The 22,010-nt window shown below is 42.6% G+C and overlaps 1 protein-coding gene across 1 annotated transcript; it reads right to left on the bottom strand.

The window, feature by feature from the left end:
- Window positions 1-80: 80 nt before the first annotated feature.
- On the bottom strand, window positions 81-14,777 carry LOC308178317 (uncharacterized protein). The gene is made up of 20 exons (XM_080556791.1): window positions 14,744-14,777; window positions 14,337-14,471; window positions 13,961-14,090; window positions 13,705-13,798; window positions 12,714-12,864; window positions 12,179-12,341; window positions 11,570-11,695; window positions 10,312-10,374; window positions 8,818-8,940; window positions 8,333-8,488; window positions 7,582-7,635; window positions 7,109-7,326; window positions 6,740-6,816; window positions 5,911-6,021; window positions 5,248-5,334; window positions 4,277-4,384; window positions 3,973-4,094; window positions 2,693-2,815; window positions 1,280-1,322; window positions 81-1,106 (listed from the first exon to the last, which is right to left on the bottom strand). Exons 2-20 carry the CDS (start codon window positions 14,440-14,442, stop codon window positions 1,029-1,031), a joined length of 2,133 nt encoding a protein of 710 aa, XP_080412917.1. The 5' UTR covers window positions 14,443-14,471; window positions 14,744-14,777; the 3' UTR covers window positions 81-1,028.
- Window positions 14,778-22,010: the final 7,233 nt, after the last annotated feature.

The following is a 22,010-nucleotide window of genomic DNA, read 5'->3' as shown; positions in this document are numbered from 1 at the left end:
CACGAGATAAAGGCACAGCAACTGCTTAAAAACACAACAAAGAAAAACAACAAAACAAACTCACAGAACTGACAACATGGTGTGATTTCTACAAAAGTTTTATTAAACCTCAAGTAATTTTAGATGCATGTATTCTTTTTTGTGGAAGACTTGAATAACATAACTCATTTTGGATAACAAAATACAGTATAACAACTTTATCCCAACTGCCGAACCAATGCAGATAGGGGGGCAAAGAACAGTATAACAAGGCTAGAAATATTTCTATTTCTACCTTCACAGTTCAGGCTTCAAAAAAAAAAACAAACCAAACATGACAGCCATCAGCACCAGTTTGTCACCTATTGTAGAATATAAAAAAGCCCCACAATCAGACAACCTCAAAAAACTAGCTTTTTTTTTTAGTACAAAAAACAGGCTATGGCTTTCTTGATTCTGATTTCTTGCAGCAAATAAGAAAGCTTGAGGCTGACCCACACTAACTGAAGAGTGGTTTATTTTTATAATTATGCACTAAAGAAAGCCAAGGAATGCAAACAGCATTAATGTATACTGTTGTACACCTGTGGAGAGGCAATTTTCCTCACTGGAGAAGTTTTTCTAACTGTTCTCTTAGCAGTTGCTCTGCTGCAGCTTTCTCACCCAGAACACAACTATACATCTGTGCAACTCAAAAGCAAAAACTTCTGGTGCTGTTTTGTCCATGTTTCTCTCCTCTCATACCTCTTGCATCCGCTGCCTCAGATCAGCATCTCTCTGTAGGCCAGCTCTTCCTACAGTGTATAGCTCTTGCCTCTTTAAATGACAGCTTAATACACATGCCTGAAAAAAGGACATTTCCAGAACATATCTGCTGAAATACAGCCACTATTCACCACCTAAATCTAAAATTTTTGTATTTGTCTGGTCAGTTCTTAAGTGAACGTTTTTAAGTGAGGGAAGAGATGACAAAACAGAAAATGAAGAACCCAGCAAGAGATATGTCCAGTCAATACAAGTTGAAAAATATGCTTGAAAGTTTTGGCAAATTATAGTTTTTCAAAAATGCTTATGAACTTTGAGACTTCGTGATGAGCTGCAGTGCCAAGGGGCAGATACCTTAATCCCTGTCAAGACAAAAAAGATAATATACATAAGTAATTTATCAATTTTACAATAAATGACATTACTAAATATTTCAAATATTTATCAATTATCACATATCAAATACATCATATATCAATGATGTATTTGTCATTTATATGCTTTATTGTTAATTCTAAGATACAAAGATACTTACTACATTGTGAAAGAATCTGCAAAGGTGTTTTGCCCATGGACACCTGAAAAACAGATTTAGATATGTAATTCTTAATCCATTTTCCACAGGGACAGACCTACCCCCCAGTTTCAGCCACACTAACAATTCAGCTTCCAAATAGAGAGGACTCCAGCATCAGATGTACAGTAAAAAAAAAAGACAGACCATAACAGAAAGGATCTAATCAGATTCTCTTGGATTACTGCTAGAGCGTACTGTAAAACCTCACAAAATATGAGATAAAAAGAGGCATTTATTAGAACCGCAAGTTTTTATATGAGCTGAGTTATGTTTAACAACTGAGTGAAGTTAGGACTTTTATTTCCTAAGATACATACAACAAAGGCTTGGGGGGGAGGGGGGGGAAGCATTTTACAAGGTAAGTTAACTCACGTATTCGTGATTTCTACTTGAGAGTTACTAAAAAGTAAATTTTCAACATTACTCTGCTGCCATCTGCTACGTGTGAATTAAAAGTGCCAGAGCAGGCAGTTATTCTGCCTTCTGGTATATAAGCATCGAGTCATTTCTTTTTAAAACTATTATGTCAATACATTATAGGATGTAAAGTGATAGAAGTTAATATTTTCCTGCACAACCCAGGAGAGCAAGGATTATATTTAGGAATATCTAGTGGTCTCCATAGCGACTTATCAGTGTTTTATCATCATTTGTAATCTAAACATAGTACTCAGACATTTTCAGAGCTGTTTTCCACTCCAGCAGCTTTGTGCTGCTGATCAAATAGTCTTTTTTTTTTTTAAAACAGGATAAGAGGGACGAGCACAAACTTAATCCTGTCCTCAGTTTGCATTACAGTGCCCAGATGTTCCTGAGTCTAGTTTTTAAAAGGGATTTACTCCCTCACCACCACGTGAAACATCTTTTACAAGTTTAAGAGAAACGTTGACATCTGTACACCCATTGTACTCTGGCAGATACACAACAATATACATTTTGAGCTAATTTGAACTATTTTCTCTAAATGAAGTTTTATGCAACATTATACCTCCCTAGAGTCCAGGGTCTAAGTTCCAACTAAGGTTTCTGTTGTTGTTTTATAAACCTAAATAGAATGAAGGGAGATGACAGTGACATTAAACTAACAGAACGAGACTGCACCTTATGATATGTTGACTGGTTACGGTTGCACAGAGCAGACAGAACATAGGGCACTGGGAAGTTAGAAGACCATTTGGTTGAACAGGAACACAGAATAATTTCAAATCTACTCAAACTATCACATTCAGTACCTTTACCATTGCTAATAATAAGGAAGTATATAAACCAGTAATTAATTTTGAGTTAAGCCTGTTAATTAAGTGAAAGCTACCAGCACTGTTGCAATGTATAATGATTTGCCGTTTGGCTATGATAAAGTTTAACACTTACACATGCAGGTTTTCTGTAATTATATTCAGAGCGAACAGACCGATAGATTGCATCTTCTTATGTCTGCAAGTCAGGAACAGGCAAAGGAATTCACCCACATACTGGGGACCAAGGTTTTGCCACCTAAACAACATAAAACCAAAACACAGAACATACCTGTTCAACAACAAAGACAAAAGACAATATCTGCGCTGCTTCTCTCTTGATGCTACTTTCTCATACTTCAATCTGCTTTAAAAATAGTAGCATCTCACTATAGTCATGCAAAAATCACAATTTCCACTTAAAACCTTCTGATTAACAATACATTTATTACGTAGACATAGCAATACCATGACCAGGCATTCTTTTTTCAGCTGGAACTATTTCACCGTGATAGGGGTTCCCATCAAGCAAAGAGATTTCAGATTGCTGCAGCTATTCCAGATGTACCTTTACTTGGCCAATAAGCATTACTGCTTATTAAGAAGTACTACAAAGCTTTATCGCTATATGAACAGCTGCACTGGGTCAGGTCAATGGCCCATCTAGCTCAGTATCCTCCCTTTACAACAACCGCGATATTTATTTTGGCCTTCTGCAAACCAGACACACAGAAGGAGATGCCCTAGATACCTCTTGTTTAAAGGAACAGATAAGGAATAGTGCTAGCTCATACAGATCTGAAGGAAATTAATTGTTGTCTAAGTACACTCTTATCTTCAACAGCTCAAGAACCACCTCCTTAGGTCTGGAGTGCTATTTTCATGCTGGTTGTACTTGAGTCTTACAGCAATTTGCTTAATTGCTTTTCAGTCCGTATATACTTTGTTTCCACAACATTCTCTGTCATCCAAATTCACTCCTCCAAGTGATACAACCTTAATCCATCTTGTTTTGCCAGGTTAGATTTCTTTTAAGCCCCCTGGTTCTTGATCTGTGAACAATTATTCCCTGGTCACCTTCAGCACAGAAAGCGTGATTTTATAGACCCGTTATCATAACTCCAGACTCCGATGGCTGAGTCAAGTTAACCAATTCCTCTCACAGAGGTCATTCTATACCTTGAGAAGAGGTATTAGGATCATGCACAATATTCAAAACAAATGCATCATTTATGTAAGCGTTCCATTGTCTATTATTTCCCATTGATTCCTAGCATCTTATTTGCATTCTCGACTTAGAACACTAGGCTGGCCATTTTCAAAGAGCTAAGGATTGTATCTTTGCTAAATGCTACTGCTTCGAGATTGCCGTTAATGTTTTCATAAACAGATTTCAGGAAGCAAGTGTTTACTCACAGTTTTAGCATTGTTGCTTTCTGACGACTCAGATCTCTCAAAATCAGATTGACAGTGCCATGGAGAATGTGCTCCTGATACGAAAGATGATCCAATAACAGCCTCAGAGCCCAGAAGTTCTTCTGGGAAAATAAAAAATAAGGGCACTGATTTAACTTAATTGTCTATCATTTCTTAAAAAAATACATAGAAGAAATTAAAGGTCAGAAAAGCTTAAGAGGAACAACACCAGGTTGGTGTTACACAGATTTTAAATATAATCTGCTTTAATCTCTTAGAATAGAGGTCAATATCTAGGACTCACCCCAAAAGCCAGGGCTATCTCTAGGAAGGAAGTCAGGAATGGGAGATCACAGAAAAGCATCTGTTGTACTGCTTGCACTGCGAGAATAAGACAAGCCTCATGGTGTAACTGCAGGAAGAGATATCCACAAGAAGAGACATGTATTTAGAAGTCTGCTTTCCCACTACTTGCATATCACATCCAAACAAATCAGCACTAATACCATTCCAAGCACACAGGCTGGATGACAGACACGACATCCAGAAGAATCTTACAATGACCAAAAGATGGGGAATAAAACAAGTATTTCTGTTTCTATAGCATGTTTCACCTGGGGCTTTCAAAGTCCTCACAGAAACATGAAGTCTCACACCATCACAGTCAAGCAGAAGTGGAAGAATTAAGGGGAAAAAACCTCTGGCCCAGGAGTCACGTACTTGGAGAATAACCTAACTGCAGTTTCCTCAAGAGAGGTAAAACAGAGTAAGATTGCTCCTTAGATAGGTGATTGTATTTAATAAATAACCCATTTCAAGCCACTTTTAAACACGCTCCACACCTGAAATCATTGTTCAAAACAAATTGGGCAATTCCATGCTATTCTGAGTTTTGAGACACACACACTGTTAGTAGCAAAGGATAATTTCTAATTTGAACCAAACAACACGAGATTATTCTATGTGAGAGGTTAATACAGAATCAGTGATTACCAACCTTCGCTTTACAGATGCATAAATTTGGACAGCGATGAATTTAAATTTCTCCTGAATTGAAGATTTTCTTAGAGTCAGAAAAAAACAGGCCCTAATAATTTCCTTACCTTCCAAGATTCCTGCTCTAACCTTTAGACTATGTGAAGAACAACAGTCTTATGCCACTTCCCAAAAATCTTCAAGCCCCCCCTTAAAAGCTTTTCATAATAATACAACTGCAGTATCTTTGAGAGCTATAAACCAAGTTGTCAATTTCCTTATTGCCAGATGCACACTTACTTGAGGAGAGAAAATAGCAGGTGGTAAAGAAACATTAACTTTTGCCTTCAGCTCCTGCAAGAGACTGCCACTGGCAGCCAGCACCCCCTGCAAAAGAAGTAAGGAGTCACAAATCAAAGAGGATGCCTAGCTACTCTACAAACAAACTGCCCAAGACAATCTCCTTTAAAGTGCTTTTACTTATTTTTCAGCATTTTTACAGATGCAGTTGACTGTTCAACAGCATATGCAAGGAAAGCTGAGGCTCTGCAACACTAACTAAACATATCATCATTTTAACCTACTATGCTTAGCAGACACTTATTTCTGTTCTTGTCAAGAAAACACCCAGATACTGTCTCTTAGGACTATTTGAACACATTTTTCTTAAACGGCTTTCCTATCCATTTTGCTGTTGTCTGATTCATTTCAACATTAAACAATATAGAATTAGTATTCAGCATTGAGCTGCAAAAGGAGTTAATCTATTCTCTGTTGCATTTAATATTCCCAAATCACAATTTTTGCAAAGTATTACGTTTGGCACATACCATAAGAATATTTGATGAGGTAATGTAACATTAACCTTAGTATTTAAAAGGATGAGGCAATGCCCACATCCAGTTATGTCATGTATAGCCAGCAAAGACAGATCCTTCCATCTCAAAGCCCCATTTCAGTTACCTCTTGGAAGTCAAGCGGTGGCTCTTTCAGGGACAGAGGATGTAGGTGCCCACTTTTTTCTAGCAAACGGCTACTACCCAAAATCATGATGAGGGAACTCCAGCATTTAGGCTGAAACACAGCAGAACATTTGTTTTACCAAGTCAAATCCACGCTTAGCAAGCTTTAGCAATCAGAATAAGTCCCCTTGACACGCGGACTTGCATTCATTCTTCTTCCTCTCTCTAATGGAACACCCAGACAAAACTACACCCAAATTACATGTTAATGCTTGGGGTTTCCCAACCTCATTTGTCAGGTTGCAAAGCAGCCCACCTATTTTCCCTCACCTGTAGTAAAGAGAGGCTTTTTTCACCTGTTTTATTTCTATTCTATTGCCCATCAATAGACATGCTGCTGGTGTGATCATTACAGCCCCACTGTAAATAACTATAGCAGTAAGAACGTATACATATAGCAAATTTGATTATCATTACATTGGCATACTGCTAAACTCAGTAAATTTACAAGAACTGCATACATACAACATTTGCCATAATTTTATCAGAAAGGTCCCAGCTAAATCAACGTACCATTTACAAAACTTGACATGTTTTGTGACAGAGCGCAGAACTATTATCTGGGAAAAGAGTTTGTTTTCTCCTCTCCCCCAAACAAGGCTTTTTAAATGATCAAAAGCCCCACAAGTAAAACAAAAGTCTCACGAAGGTATGAAGTATTCAGAGAAAAGGGTCCTGACAGTAAATCTTTCATTGGAGAAGTAACTGGACAAAACAGATAATGTACAAAACCACTCAATGGGGCACAGAAAGTTTTAATACAGACTCACATTCCTGTATAGTGACAGATTGCTGAACAGGAGTTTGAGCGCCTGCTTAATTAGAACACCATCCTTCAACGGAGGCCCTGCAAGAAGAAAAAATCCAAGATGTTTTTTTTATTGCCCGAATAACTACAGAGTATGGATAAAACCAAGATAATAATTTAGTTACAGATAGGTTTCTACAGAAACCGGAAGAAAAAAACCAAGCGTCTACAGCTGTTTTTTAGAATATTTTGCTGTAGTTTTTCTATTCAGAACCTACATGCTATCCTAGAAAACTGTAAAAAACTGAATGAAGTTTAGATTTTAGAGTGTTATTAAAATAAAAGCTATCATTAAGATTCTAAACATTTGAAAGCAAGAAGTTACACTTGCCAGTTGTAATCCAGGGCGCAGGGTCTTGAATATCCTTTCCAGTGGGGACACTGCCTGTTCTGAACATCTTCAGGTAGGCCTCAAACTGAAAAGGTGTTAGCCGACAGGCAGTGCAGCATGCAAGGCTATTGACGGGAAACAACAGAGAATGCGCAGCATCAAGGAAGTCTCCAGTTTTACACAAATAGAATGGGATTTTATCTCGAAGGTCTCTTAACCTGGAAAAAAGAAGTGAACGAACACTTGATTTTTGTTCACTGGAAGTTTTACAATGTGTATGTATATACCTGATTAAGTTTGAAAACTAATAAATTACATCCAACAAGGCAGAATTTAGCTGCAGTACTGTATTATTTTCACTTGGTAACCAGCTGCCAAAATCCTGCTTTTCGTTCTGCCATTTTATTAGACATTGAATAAAAGGACAGACTGGGACACAAACCTAAGGCGAAGAAACAAAAATAGCTACTTACCCTTTGGTATCATTGCATTTCACAGCTCTCAGGTAACGAACAACTTCTTTATAGCTGGGGAGAGAAAAAACAAGTGGGTAGGAAAAGAAAGGAAGTGTTAAGCTGTGTACATGTCAAATATTACAATTAATGAAGCAAAACAGTAGTTCTTCCCACGTAAGAGATATTGCAAAAATAGGATGGAAATACAACTGGCAGGAAGAGAGACTGTTGGAAATAAGTTCTATAAAGCCACTTCTGAACACAGCAGATACCTGAATTAAGGAGCTATGCACAGATCATCTCTGTACTCTAGGAAAATAAAACAGGAGGCTGAGAACAGGAGCATCTTGAAGTGGACTATATTCTTTTGAATAGAAACTACAGAAGACTCAGAGACCAGAACACACCTTTTTTTCTTTTTTTTTCTGTCTTCCATCTAGTCAGCCTTTGACAAACAGAGCACATTTTAAACATCAACATCTAAAACCTAGTGAGATTATAGAAACAATGAAATTTTCCACTTCAACATTCCTTTCAGGTCCTGAAGTGTTCAAATGGCTCGATTCTATTATGAACAACTTCAAAAAGTAATGGCTTTGTTGATAAGAAGTAATAGGAATGAGCAGCTTCAAATATATATCTATTTTTTGCATGTTTCCCCATAATGCAAGACTGCTACAGATGTTAGGAAAAGACTACATTGCAGTTAATAACAAAGTTGAATTTATAAAATAAAAAAAAAAACAAAACAAGACTAAACCAATCTCACTTCATTTTGTCTACTAATTTCTCCACTCGAGCCTGTATGACAGGAAGCGCTTCCCACAGAAATATTTTTCTTCCTTTCTGCGTTCTTTGTCCAGTGGTGTTCTGGCCTTTTAGAACAGTGGTTAGCAAGACATGATCCCATGGCACAACGTTCAAGCTAGAAGCACAAAAAGAAACGTTAAGTGTATTTTGTTGGTGTGCCACAAAATATTTCCCTTAAGTAACGTGAAGACTTACTAATAAAACATTTGAAGTTTACAGTTCAATTTGAGGGAAAGAAAGAAAATTATCAATATGCACTTCACGATAGCATCAAACAACAATTTCTTACTAAGGACAGGATATGAAGTAGCTAATACTGAAACCTTCCGATAAAACGCACACATCTCCAGCACCATCAATGAAAGAACCATTCTATAAAGCTGTTTTCAAACCAGCCAACTGTATGAAAATATATTTTGTAAACAAAAAGCAAAAAGAACATACCTATTTGAGAAGCCAAAACAGTGACACGGAAGTGAAATGGACTGGAAAAAGTTAATAAACTTCTCATATAAATTTTTTGGGAAGTCACACAACACCAGCATCCTCTGAAGTTGTGTTGTGATCCTGTTTTAAATAGGAAAATAAAAATAAAATGCTAAAGTTAAATAGAATTGTTATTTAAACTTGTAAAAAAAATCCTGTGGAAAACTACTTTAGAGAGTATATACAGATTTCTTTGGTTAAGTGTCAGACAGTTTGGATCTATAAGCTTGTGCGTTAAGATTTGCAGTAAATACAGATATTGCTTTTATATTATTAATTTTAAACATCAATGAAAGCATGTATTCTGTGGTCTTATGTTTTAAAGAAGATCCCCGCTGAGTGTGCAAGAAACATTGCAGCAATGTACTGTAAGCTCGATAAGGAAGCTGATCAACCTGAGCTCCTGGCAGCTTCAAAGCTTGTGAAACCATTTTTGTCTTGACTGAAAACTGAAGCTAACACACTGACACAAAGAAGAGCTTAATTTTTTGAAACTGGGGGAGGGAGGCAAAGAAAATCCTTTTACTGTTCTTTTAAAGTAAAAAATTAATAAATTCAAGAATAGTCATTTAAAATGAAAACTGATATAGGATTTAGGTTATACCTGTCATAGAGGTGAGAATATTAATTGTTTTTGAGTGCTCCTAAAAAAAAGTTAATTCTTAATTCATTAACCTTCTGTTGCAAGTGAATTTGAGGTTAAAGGTGAAAAGCTAAAATGAGAAATGAATTAAGCCAAGTAAGTGAGATGTCCTCATTCGTTAACCTCTGGGGGAACTTCACTATGTTACATCCCCGACTACTCCATCCCAGTGGAGGACTACAAGGCTGCTGTTTTGATTCTGAGCCGATGCTATTTACTCTTAGGCTTACTAACCACAAGTAGCTACCCAACACCATCTTCTGGTCTGGCCCTACAGAACACTCCTAGATTACAGTCTAAAAGTAATCCACCTTCTTGGCTTTGAGCTCACTATCAAGTTAGTCTCCTCTGAGGCAACAAAGAAGGGTTGAGTGTTTATGCGGCTCTAAATAAGGCAGATACTGCTCTTGTCCTTCACAGAAAGGGACTAATACGCAGAGATGCTAAAAACCCTGATCTGTTGCATACAATCGTAGAATATGAAAGCATGCTGAGGTCCCTGCTTATCAGGCTGACTGGTGTGTGTAGTTCTTTTACACTCTTCTGTCTGTCCCTACACATCTGCAGTCTTCACACACGCTTCCAGCTCTCCATACTCTGCTCAAACAAACCAGTGCCTAACATAGTATATTTAGGTCCTGTTCCCTGGTGCTACAGAACCCTAAGACTCCATACCTTTATTTTAGAGCTGTGCAAGTTTACTTACGGCTTTTAAAAGCTAAAGCATGCACTCAAACCTCACGCGTAAGCAGAATGCTTGCATCTAGGAACCGTCTCATTGCCATCTCAGCATATGTGATAAGTCTTACCTTTGCAACAAATATGGGACAGCAAGCTTTAGCGAATCAATATGACCAAGGTTCTGCCAGCTTCTAAGAGGGGCACAGATGGGGTGGGGGAAAGAAAAGCACTAATTAATTGTTTTTCTTTTTTCCTGCCTTTTCACCTTCTCTGTACACAACTGTTTTAGACAACACTTTTTTCTTAAAAAGCATTGGGAGCTATCATGCTAATAATCACTCCAAATTGACAAAACAAGTGATCGAAGCGTAAAACTTTCTAGATTTAAGTTTTTCGGCAGTACCTAACCAACTAAAGCACAACCCCTCCCGCCCAGACACAGGAAAGCAGTACCTAACCTTCTAACCTGTTGCATTGGATCATTGCAGGAACACCTGTGCATGCACAGGGCTGTGTATCAGCCCACAAGAGGGCTGAACCACATCCCATGTGACTACGGTGAATCCTGTGGGATTCACAGTAAGTGTACAGAGAAACCTACCCAAACAATGGTTCTAACCTTGATAACTCCTCAAAAATAACTGCAGAGGAGCTGCTGTTTCTGGCCTGTTGAACTAATCCACACCACATTTACTGCTGCTTTTAAGAAGCCTTGAATTCTAGCTCCAAAATATTTAGATTCTGTTAAGCAAAGTTCCAGGACCTTGCTCAAGCCAGACAGCAATCAAGTATGAACCAGCCATAATATAAACATGAAAATAAAAAACAGACTTTAAACACTGTGCTGTTTATTTATTGTTCAGTCCTCCCAGCGAAACAGGTCCGTTTCCACCAGACTTATGGGGCAGCTCTAAGACTTACTACCTGAAAAACGTCACGTCCTCCCTTCCAGTTCAGAAGCAGATGTTTCCTCACATAATGCAACTTGCACACATTTCTTTCAGGAAGGCTCCCTTGCCTTTTACCTTCTCCCTTAGAACTGATTCCCACCTGCCACCACCTGCTGTCTGTTACCCTCCCCGCTTCCAGTTCCCATCTCAAATTCCTTCATCGGAGATCATCTCTCTCCCTCACGACTCAATCCCATGCAACTTCTTCCTCCCACACACAACCTTTATCATTCTCTGTTCCCCAGAATCCGTCCCTGCAGTCAGGCTCATTTCTTCCTCACGCATACTCTTTTCCTCTCGCTGTGCTGCAACCAGGGCTATGACCTTTACACTGTTCCTACCCTTAATAAATGGAAAACCAGAACTCTCTCACTTAACCTCCTCGTTTCGAGGAGCAAACAAAGATCACACACTAGATATGGAACCGGATACTTACAAAGCAGGGTCTTTATGAAGGGCTAGCTCTTTAGCTGCTCCCAGGAGCATGACAGCAGCAGCTTTAGGATTCTCTCTTTCTGACTGATTTAAAAATCTTGTTACCAGTGCAAAAACTCCAGAGTACCTAAGAAAGTTAAGCAGTCCATAAGATAAAGTGTCTGGAACGAGATACTTTGTAAACAAATGGCAATTATGACATTCCTACAGTTGGAAAGCAAACTAACTTGCCTTTCCTTGAGAATCTACGACATGGTGACATGGCATTTGCAAAGCATTACTTTCAGTATTTCAAAGGCATATACCACTGAGTAAAAGCTAAACCCAATCCTGACAAATTAGTAAAAATACCGACTTCAGTTTCATGCTTTCCCAAATTGTTATAATGAGGAATATTAGCAACTGTCTTCACATAGCACAAGAGTCATATTTAAAAATATACTTAAAGGAGTTTTTGAATTGAACTGGATGTAGTTTAATTGCCCACTGACCAGTTAGGTTCCCTCAGTTGTTTCTGCTATCTCAGGTCTCATGATTCTAACTAGCATGTAACTAAAGGAAAGCAAACCTGCACTGACCAATCCGTACTGCTAGTTCTGTTGTCACTTACTTGTATACAACCTCCGGGTTGCGTGATCTGCAGATATTGCATTGGCCAGGAGGTAACTTTGGGAGACAAAAGCATTCATGTTGTATGGGAGGTAATTTTTCTCCAATCAAATACTTATTATATTCCACAGAAAGTTCCTGGATAAAATTTATTAGAAGACTTCCTAAGAGGGCAGGCAGAGATGTGAAACTGTTAGTGCATCAATTTTCTTCAAAACTAAAAACTAAGAGAAACAGCAAGACATTCAGAGGTACCCTATGTGAAATATTTGTCAAATCCCCTGCATGCAATCTTAATGGCCAGGCATGCTTTGGTGCTTCTTCCAGGGGGAGAAAAGCAGGAAGCAAAAAAACAGACCTGCAGATCTGTCTGGTCTGCGTATGGCCCAGGAGGGGGGTAGCAGGGAAAAGTTGCTACCTAAATAATTCACCAAGCCTTTGCAAGGACAGCTGCAGTCCAAACAAGCGGTCCTCATAGATTGTAAGTATCATCGAGCCACAGGTCTCCCAAGACAGTATAAGTGCACTGTGCTTACCACCATGCCGAAGGTCTGCATCTATTTCCATGAGCTCCAATTTGAACATTACAAGGACACCAGCCAAGGCAAAATCACGCTGGTCCTTCCAGAATTTGCTTTTGTTATGTGCATTGCAGTGACAGAGGGAAGGGGTCGTCCAATTCTGGCACTATTTCATGAAAAGGGAAAGACAGGGAAAAGTGTTTTTTTCCTCATCCCAAGTTAAGCAGACAAAAGTTGTTCCTCTACCTTAGTGAAGGACTAGAATTCATTTAATGCTTTATACAGCTAGTCAAAGCCACAAAGAGGTATTCTGACAGCTGAAGCAAGAGACCAATATGGCAATAGCTTGCTACTGTGGCTTTAAAAGAAGGAAAAAAAGACAGGCCCTCCCTCTTCCCCCCAGGTTTACCCTCATTAGTGAGCACCTTACAGGTAGTTAGGGTTCACACCTTCCCCATTGTAAACTGGTAACAGAGCATTGTTTTTGCATGTTTAGGCCAACTTTACTCAAAGTAAAGTTTGCTGAATTCTAAAAAACAAAAGCAAAACAAGCCAGATACGCAAAATCCCTCCCCCTAAAACAAAAAAACAACAAAAAAACAACCCAAAAAAATGCTCCCCCTACTTCACCCCCTACTTTGGTTAGGAACATCTAAAGTTTGACCTTTGTCTAGGGCAGTGAGAATCAGTCCGATTTAGTGCAATGATTCCATGAAATACACCATGTACCCAAGGAAAACAGGAGGTACATTTGTTTTTATCAAATGAGTATCTACCCCAACAACTTACTGGAGTACCAGAAATAAATCCAGACACTGGCCATGTGTTAGTAGTGCTGTGAAGCTGACTGAGATGAACATTTAGGAGAGGAACTGTTAAAATAATCAAATTTTAAGTTTTGTTTATTGTTTTAGTGTGAATAAGACTGATGTCTTTTAAAGACTTAAGGAATTCAGTTTACTCAAAGTTGTGCATTTTTTTTTTTTTTACTACAGTTCTTCCTTACCTCAGAAGCTAGTTTATCACAAATGTAGCAGTAGCACTGACTGCAAAAATCAGCATTTTTTCCAAGAGGCGAGCACGTATCACATTCCGTTCTCCTGCAGAGTTAAAAAACAGAACATTACTTACAAAGCTGGTTGTGACCTTACCCAACTCTTTCTGTTTGTTAGCTGTTAAAATGCTAACAAGGTTACTTGACAAGGTGGATTAAATGTAGGAAAGGAAACCCCCGTTATCGTCCTCCACATCAGGGAACATACTCAAACGGGTGTATCGTACAGTCGTATCTGGCGTGGGGCATCACATTTGCTTGTTTACAGAATGTAACCATGAGGTCACATTCCTCGTCTACGACCTCTTCAGTTTTCTCCTCTTCCACAGCGGTCTTTTCTGTATAAAAAAAAGTCTAAATTAGTAGAAAGGTAACTACAACTGGATAACAGAGTCATCAGCTACTGACAATTATTCTTTAAAACACTTTAAGATGCAAGTTTTCTTATAATTTCATATGGCGCAAATGGCACACAGGCCTGGGACAAAAGACTTGAAAACACTACCCAAAGAGCGGTAGGAAAGGTTTTCACAGACCTCTCTTGCAAGGAGAACTTCACAGGTGAAGAAGAGCCCAGTACTTACCTGACGGGTCTACTAACAGAACCGAATTCCCAAGCGTGCTCTCGGTTTCGTCGTCGCTGATCAGGATCACACCCTGCTCCTCCTCCTCCCCTTTTGAGGACCCCATGGTGACCGAAGCTTGAAGGAAGCGCCACGCTGTTTGGCAGCAAGCAGGACAGCAAGCTAGCCCCCGCTTCCCTCAGAAAGACCCCAAAACGCCAACCCCAAGCCCCGAACCCTCCGAGCCACCCTAGGGACAGCAACGCCCAACCCCGACCACAACCAGCAGCTCCCAAAACTCCCCGTTTTCCACCCAAATTTTAAACGACGCCAAAAACAAGGAGGGGAGGAACAAAAAAAAAAAAAAAGGCACAGAAGGGCGGGAGCTGCCCCCCTTTGGCGGGACGGCCGTCGGAACCGTCGCTCACCGCTCCGGCCCCCGCAGGCCCCAGTCGGCCCCCGCAGGCCCCAGTCGGCCCCCGCAGGCCCCAGTCGCCCCCCGCAGGCCGCCCCCTCACGGCCCGTCCCCGTCCGTGTCCCCCCGCTCCCCACCGCGCTCCTCAGCGCCCCGCCGGGCCCCGCCACTCTTTGAACCTACAACCGCTTCCGAGGCGGCGACCCTATTAGGGCAGCCCGCCCTGAAGCCGCCCGGCGCTACTTCCGCCCTGACAGCGGGCTGGGAGGGCCCCGAGGGGCCGCCATCTTTGGTGTGGGCAGGGGGGGGTGGGGGGGTGTGCCTCATTCTTGGGGGCATGGCTGGCCCCCGGGGTGGAAATAAAGCCCTTGTCCTTCACAGCAAGGGGGGGAACCGGCATCGGGACAAGGAGTGCTCCTGCAGGGCTCTGTGGTGTGCTAGGCCTTGTAGGAGGAAAAGGGGGAGGCTGCCTCTCACGCCTATGGCAGCCTCCTTTTGGATCTAATCTAATTACTTTATATTTAAAGACACCCGTGGCGTCTCCTTTTGGGGGTCTCCGTGACTGAACCCCACGGATGTGGCCCCAAGCACCACACACAGTGAAAGACTCGCTTCCCTTCCAGCCAGGCCCAGCATACACCATCATGGCAGCTGCTCACGGAGCTTTGCTGCTCCGGTCATCGCCAGGTTTCTGGAAAAATCTCACGGCAGATTTCTCCTGCTGCCAACCCAGCAGGTGATCAGCGAGGAAAGGCCCACGTCCAGCAGATGTTTGGGATTTCCCAGTAACGCTAGATGGTACCAGAGCTCCACACTGAGGCCCCGGCAAGCATCAGCCGGTGGGACCGAAAGTGCCTCAAAAGTGGAAATTCTGATACACGGGAAGCTGAAGATGGAAAGCTGTAATATATTCATAAGCTGTTGGCAAAGTAATCGCCTTTTCTATGGGAAAAAGCAGACAGGGTAACTGTGAATGAAATAAGGACACTTTTCATGTTTTCAGGACAACCATAACATAGTACCGCTGGTTAAAAATTGTCAGCAAACTGAAGGTATTACAGAACCTGTTAGGAGAGCATTTGAGGACTCATACCCATGGAATGGAAATTTTTCATTACTAGTAGTTAATAGTACAAGGAAAATCTAGGAAGTATTTTAATTTAAGCTGAAACTGCCATTAATTCATAAAAATGTGGTACTTTTCTGGTATTGTTAATAATAAAAGCTATTGAAACAACACTTGGAATATGATTACCTTTTTCTGTAAGAGGCTGCACACATTGCAACACGCTGCTTGAAATATTAATGCATTAAAAAAATGCCTTCCTGCAAACGAATATTTATTTCATGAATAATCTTTAATGTCTTCATAGCTTTCAACAGATTTGGGCAAAGTGTTTCAAGTTTCTGTGCTTACAAGGAAAAATTTAAACCCGACACCTAAATAGGTGGCCCGATTTCAGCTGCGTGGGGCACTTTCTGTGGAGCCATCATTTCCTTCACATAGTTGCCTCTGTAGCATGACAGCATTTTAACAGCGCAGAGTAACTCAACACAGCAATTTAGGTGATGAAATGAAGTATTGAGATAGCAAGGAGAAATAATAAAGGCAGAACTGGCACTTGGCCAGCAGAAGTTTTTGAAAACTCCGCTCTCCCGCAGCAGTCCTGGGAGATGCTCTTATGGCCAAATATGGTCAGGACTCAGCGCTGTGTTTCATCCAAAACACAGCAACACTGGTGTTTCCTCTCTTTCCAGATGAAGAGTTGGCGTCGGTGTCCTATTTTTAGTGGTGTGGGTGTAAAGTATGTTGGTTAAATTTCGTATCGCCTCAGCTCAGTCTGCTCTGCCACGCAGCGTTTCGTGCCCAGACCTAGCAAAGCTCTCAGTCTGGGACTGACACCGCAGGCTTCTGCTTCATGGTCTTCATCTTGTAGGTCAGTGACTTCTGCATTTGGGGTGAAGAGACAGCTTTCCTGCTCCTTGAGCCCATAAGCCAGACACAACTCCCCATCCTCTGTTAAGACAGAACAATGAGAAAGCATCTGGTGAACTCCCATGGCCACAGCGAGAGTACTGTATAATACCACTGATTTAGGCTGGCATTCAATGCATTTCAGTTCCAACACACCTGGAAATGCAAATGTATTCTTCTCTTTTTATCTCTAGCACATGAGAGACGTAGCTTCCCCATCACCTCAGAGCACTGACTGCTTTGCTGTGCACTTGTCCCTGCCCTTTCTGTGCAAAGGCAGCAGGAACCTTGGTCTGCTGCTTGCTGGGGCTTGGCACAGCGTGGCCTCGTGTTTGTCAGGTGCCCGGAATGGGAATAAAAATTTACATAGGGGTATATTTGGGGATAACTGGTAGCCTCAAAATAAAGAAGTGGAATATAGGCAATAATTAGCAGCAGGTTGGGAAGTGAAACATTAAGGGAGGAATGGACCAGTCTGGACCAGGTCAAGGAATAACTGAAGATGCAGAAGACTTCAGCTCAGTGGGAGTGAGCTGCTGGGGACCAGGGGAATGGATTTCTACCTCCGGCTCCTGAAGTAGAGGTGGAATTCCTCTCTGACCGCAACAGCAGAGCTGTAGAGCAAACAGACCATTAAAACATCCATTCAAAATATATATATATATTCACGTCCCATTTATATTTACTGCTGCTTCATTCTGTTGAAAGTCAAAGGCCCATTTGTATCCGATGAAAGGCTTGGGATAGATCAGTCGGCTGGAAAAGGCTCAGAGGATTGAGACCTACAATTCCCCTTGGACGAGTGCTAATCCATCAGCCTGCTGCGCCCGAGCAAGGTGCCGCAGATCCGTGCCGGCACTGCGAGCTGACTCCCCCTCGCGCTTGTTGGCCCCGAAAAGGATGTTCAGTGCTAGAGCTGTGAAAGAGATTCTCCTAACGGAGCTGCTGGGAAAAGGCTTGCGGTCCTTTCCAGCTACCTTTGGCGTCTCGGCAGAGTCGTCGCCTCTGTTACGGGCAAACTTTCCACGGTGCCTTGGAGGCGGTCCCCCCTCCCCTTGATCTTTGAAGTGCCTCGGAGCATTGCAATGGGCTGACGAAGTGTCGTCTGCTGTGTGGCAGCAGCTCTGCTCGGGTTTCGTACAGAAACAAGGCTTACGTGGTTATAACGTGTGCGTGAGTGAATGACGGGCCCTGTTTGTGTCCAGAAGTCACTGAGGTGGGAGGGAGCCATCCTTGTTCTCCAAAAGCTAGGGTCCAAGAGGCAAGGCTGAAAAAAACCAAGCCTCGCTGTGCGTTAGCAGCTCTACACCTCTGTCTAAAGCAGACCAAGCTTTTACTTGAACCCTGATTTTGTGAGGAAATGAGATGCATGTGGTGACAGCCCACATACACATGCAACCCCCGCTAATTACTGAACTCTGGTGCTGATTTCAACCAAATGGACGGCAGGTAGATGTCCCAAAAATGTAGTGATAAGAGATGTGTGTGTGTGAGGGAGGAACCCTCGGTTTATGCCTTTCCTGAATTCAACCCTGATCCAAAACCTTCAAATCTGGGAAGAGGTGGGGCAAAATTCCCCATCCGTGGAGAAGCCTTGGTAGCATTCATGCCTGTGCGCCAACCGTGTCCCCACGCAGGAGAAGCCAGCGGAGAAGTAGTGTCCCCTACAAAGGGGGCCAGCCCTAATACTGTTTGGTTTTTAAGCCCACCAGCCGTGAGGAACGAGTCTGTCCGAAGCCAGGCTCCCTTGCTTCCAGCACTCACAGGATGACCTGGCTTTTTCATGCTTGGAACAAAACGGTTCGGTTAGCTCCTTCCCATCGTAATTTCTTCCCTTCCCCAAGATCAAATAAAGCAGAAACGAGATGCCATGAGAAGGACCGCTCTCGGGGTATTTCGGGCCCTGTAAAAGCGGTCCGGTTTGTTGGCTTTTGGGGGGACCCCAGCGGGCCAGGGCAGGGGGACCACGGGGACACAGCCGCGCTGAGTCGCTGCCGGCGGCGGGGTGGGGACAGAGGAGGTGGAGATGCTCCCCTCCACGGCAGCCAGCAGCTCGCGATTTAAGAAACAGATGAACATGAACAGCGTTGGAATGCCTTCAAAAATCTGCTAGCACTCTCCTCCCTGCCGAAAACTGAATAAATCCCCTTCGTATTCCAGGCTCCTAGCGAGACCCTGAAATATTATCAGTGCTCTTTGACACCCTACCTGCCCCTCATCCCACCTGGCTTTCCACAAAACACATTTCCTCTGCTTTCAGGAAAAAAAAAAGCCAGGTTCGCTCAAGCTCTGACACTTCTCTAGCACTGGGGTGATCGAGTCTCCTCCGTTTTATATTTGGTATTTTAATAGGGTTTCCTTTTAGACCTTTAATGAGTTTTTATTCCCCTTTGTATATCAGACGCTTCAGTCCGACCGACAGTTTTACTCACCCCATGTGGAGTAATCCGAACAGCCAGGACAACCTCTTATTCCTGTGGCAAGGCTTCCCCTGCCAACATTCCTCCTTTGCTCGCAGCCAGGAGGATGTTTTGACCCTTTCCTCGCCACTGTCCCACCCACCTCCAGCCCCCCGCAGGGACCTTCCTGTGGTGCAGCACCAGGAGCGTGCCCAGCACACAAGTGCCTGCAGCTCTTTTTCAGGGAAGGAAAAAAAAAAAAAACACCACACAAATTAAGACAAAACAAAAGCTCACGGGATGTGTAGCCTTGTGGCCATGCTGGGGAGGTATTATAATTTGCACAATGCACACCGATGAGCAAACAGCTGGAGAACAGGTCTGGCTATGGCTGCTTCATTTATTTGTAATGCATCCTGGAGCCCAGTGCAGGGCGAGAACAAAACACGGGACAAGGATGCGAGCCTGAGCAGCACGGGGAACGAGGCCGACCCCAGGTCCCCATCCCTTCAGCCAGGGATGGACGCCACGGTGGGGGCTGCTGCAGGATGCCCAGGATGTATGGGACTGCATACATGGGTGTTTTAATGGCCAATTTGGGGTGCAGATCGACATCTTCCTTTGAGTGCCAACCTGTGAACAGATTTTTAGTTTTTTTCTGCATTTGGGACAATGTAGGTGCCTTCTCCTTGCTGCAAGGCAAGCAGAGTGGTTACAGGCATTTCTTGTGCTTAATTACACACGTCCAGTGGAGTCGTATAATTTAAAAACATATGCCATGAAAGGTTACATATTAAGCACAGCCTTGGTTTTTTGATGTTGCAGAAGGCTTAGACTCATCTGCTGAGAATTAGGAGGTTATTATTCTGCGGAAGCTAATCCAAATTGCTTATTATCCATAGGCAGAAAATTAAAGGAATATTTAAGCCCATTCCACAGATTGCAAACTTGGTGGCATAGCTCTGCAACCAGTAGTATTAGTATCTTGCATTTGATAGCTGCCAATAATTTAAGTCAACTGTTTAACATCTGGCATTACTATATAATGTCTGGCTTAAGCTGTAACCCTTTTTTCCCCCTGCTTTTAGAAAAGGTTTTTCTGCTTTGAGAGAATTTTGATTACTAAAGCCCTTCCTAGGACAGATTTATCCTGTGATTTAACATTTTGTGATGGAGTCTCATTTTGAATCAGTTGAGTAATTGGCAGTGACTTTGGTATTAAACTGATTCATGATGTACATCCAGGCCCTTAAATAATTTACCATTATTGTCTTTATAATCGAAGCTCCTTTTTGCCCATTAAAAACTATTGGAAACAGCCTAGTGATCTGCTTTGATTAAAAATAAAGTGCAGAGGATTGGGAACGATTAGAGACGGCCAGCCTTCCCCTCGGGCTCCTTCCAGTCCTCGTGCTTCCCGGGCACTGCACGTCTTAAATAACCGCCGACAAGCCAGGCTGCGCGGCACGAAATGAACCTGGAGGGTCTCAGCCCAAGTGGTAAAGAGGAAACCCACCCTGCCCGGCACCGGCAAGGCCTGGCTGCCGGCACAGCCCCAGTGAGCTGGGCCCTGGGATGAGCCCCGCTGCCACCCGGCGAGGAAGGCTCGGCGTCGCTCGGCCTCGGCACGCCGAATTCAAAGCTGTCCGCTTCACACCCCACTCTTCCCCCGGCCTTTGGCAGGGGCTATGATATAACAGGTTTTGCATAGCTGCTAGACATCTTCCTAATAGTATCCCCTGTGAATTCTAAATTTCAGTCACAGCCTCTAAATTTTCATTAAGAGCAGTCACACTGAGAGAATGATGGATTAGATTTTATTGTTGGAAAATCTCCAGATAAAATTAAAGTGCTTCTTTCTTTTCTGAAACCTTTACCTTTCCCCTGTGGTGCCCTATAAATAAGGTATCAAATACTGTTTATCCTTTTGAATTCTGCAATCTTACATGTTTCATGCTTACTCCTGACCACTTTCCTGCCTCTTCAGAGCTGTCACTCGTCAGCTGAAGCTCACGAGCAGACACACAACCTCACGGAGCTTGCTTTACTATAAAGCAGCCTGGCATTGCGTTCCAGTAGCATTTCGGGGACTTTGCTTAAGCACAGGTACACACTTGTAAATACAGGGTTGTCTTCTTCCCTTTCCTGGAAGTCTGTCCTTTATTTCCCTTCTCCCTCTGCCCTGGCTCTCTGCAGCCTGCGGGGCCAGCAGACGAGGCTCCGTGTTGGTTCACGGGCTGCTTCTGCTGCGGCCAGGCTGGGAGAAGTGCTGTCCGTCCCAGATTCTTACAGCAGATGCTATTTCCTTCTGCAGTGAAAAGATGAAAAAAGCGTTCTTTTTGCACAGAGGTCTTAAGCAGTTGTAGCTGCTTTTGGTCTTCGCTTTAAATAAGAAAGCAAGAGCCCTGCGGGCAGTTGGTAGGACGTGTTCAAGAGCTGGTGGTACTGGCATGGTTCATACTGGTGTCAGCTCCTTTAAATTAAATTCCATGGGGATTTATCCAGCAAAGGCTCCGAACAAGTTTTAGACAGCATTCCCCACCCCACCCCTCTCACTTCACAGCATTTTAAATTAATGCAGGGCAGAGCCAAGGGCTGGACCAGGGCACAGGGCTGGTCCCCTGCCGCCTCCGCCTGCATCCCTCGGGGGACGTCCTCTGTCCCCAGCAGGGCTGTGGCCAGGAGCAGGCTTCCCCCGACCCCAAAAGGCACTGGCTGGCCTTTTTGAGAAGGAGGAAGGATTTCTGAGAGGGACAAAGCACCCTTCTTCTCTATTACACCTCTCCACAGTAGCATGCGAGTGAGCTACCATCACAGGTGATCTGTGCATGTCGAGCTCATTAAAATGATATAAGTTTGACTAATTAGCATCAGCTGGGCATCAGGCCTGTGGCTCTCACTCCAGT

Source organism: Anser brachyrhynchus, assembly GCF_964034855.1.
Source record: "Anser brachyrhynchus genome assembly, chromosome: 15".
Classification (NCBI taxonomy): Eukaryota; Metazoa; Chordata; class Aves; order Anseriformes; family Anatidae; genus Anser; species Anser brachyrhynchus.
This window is presented reverse-complemented; position numbering and strand designations above follow the sequence as displayed.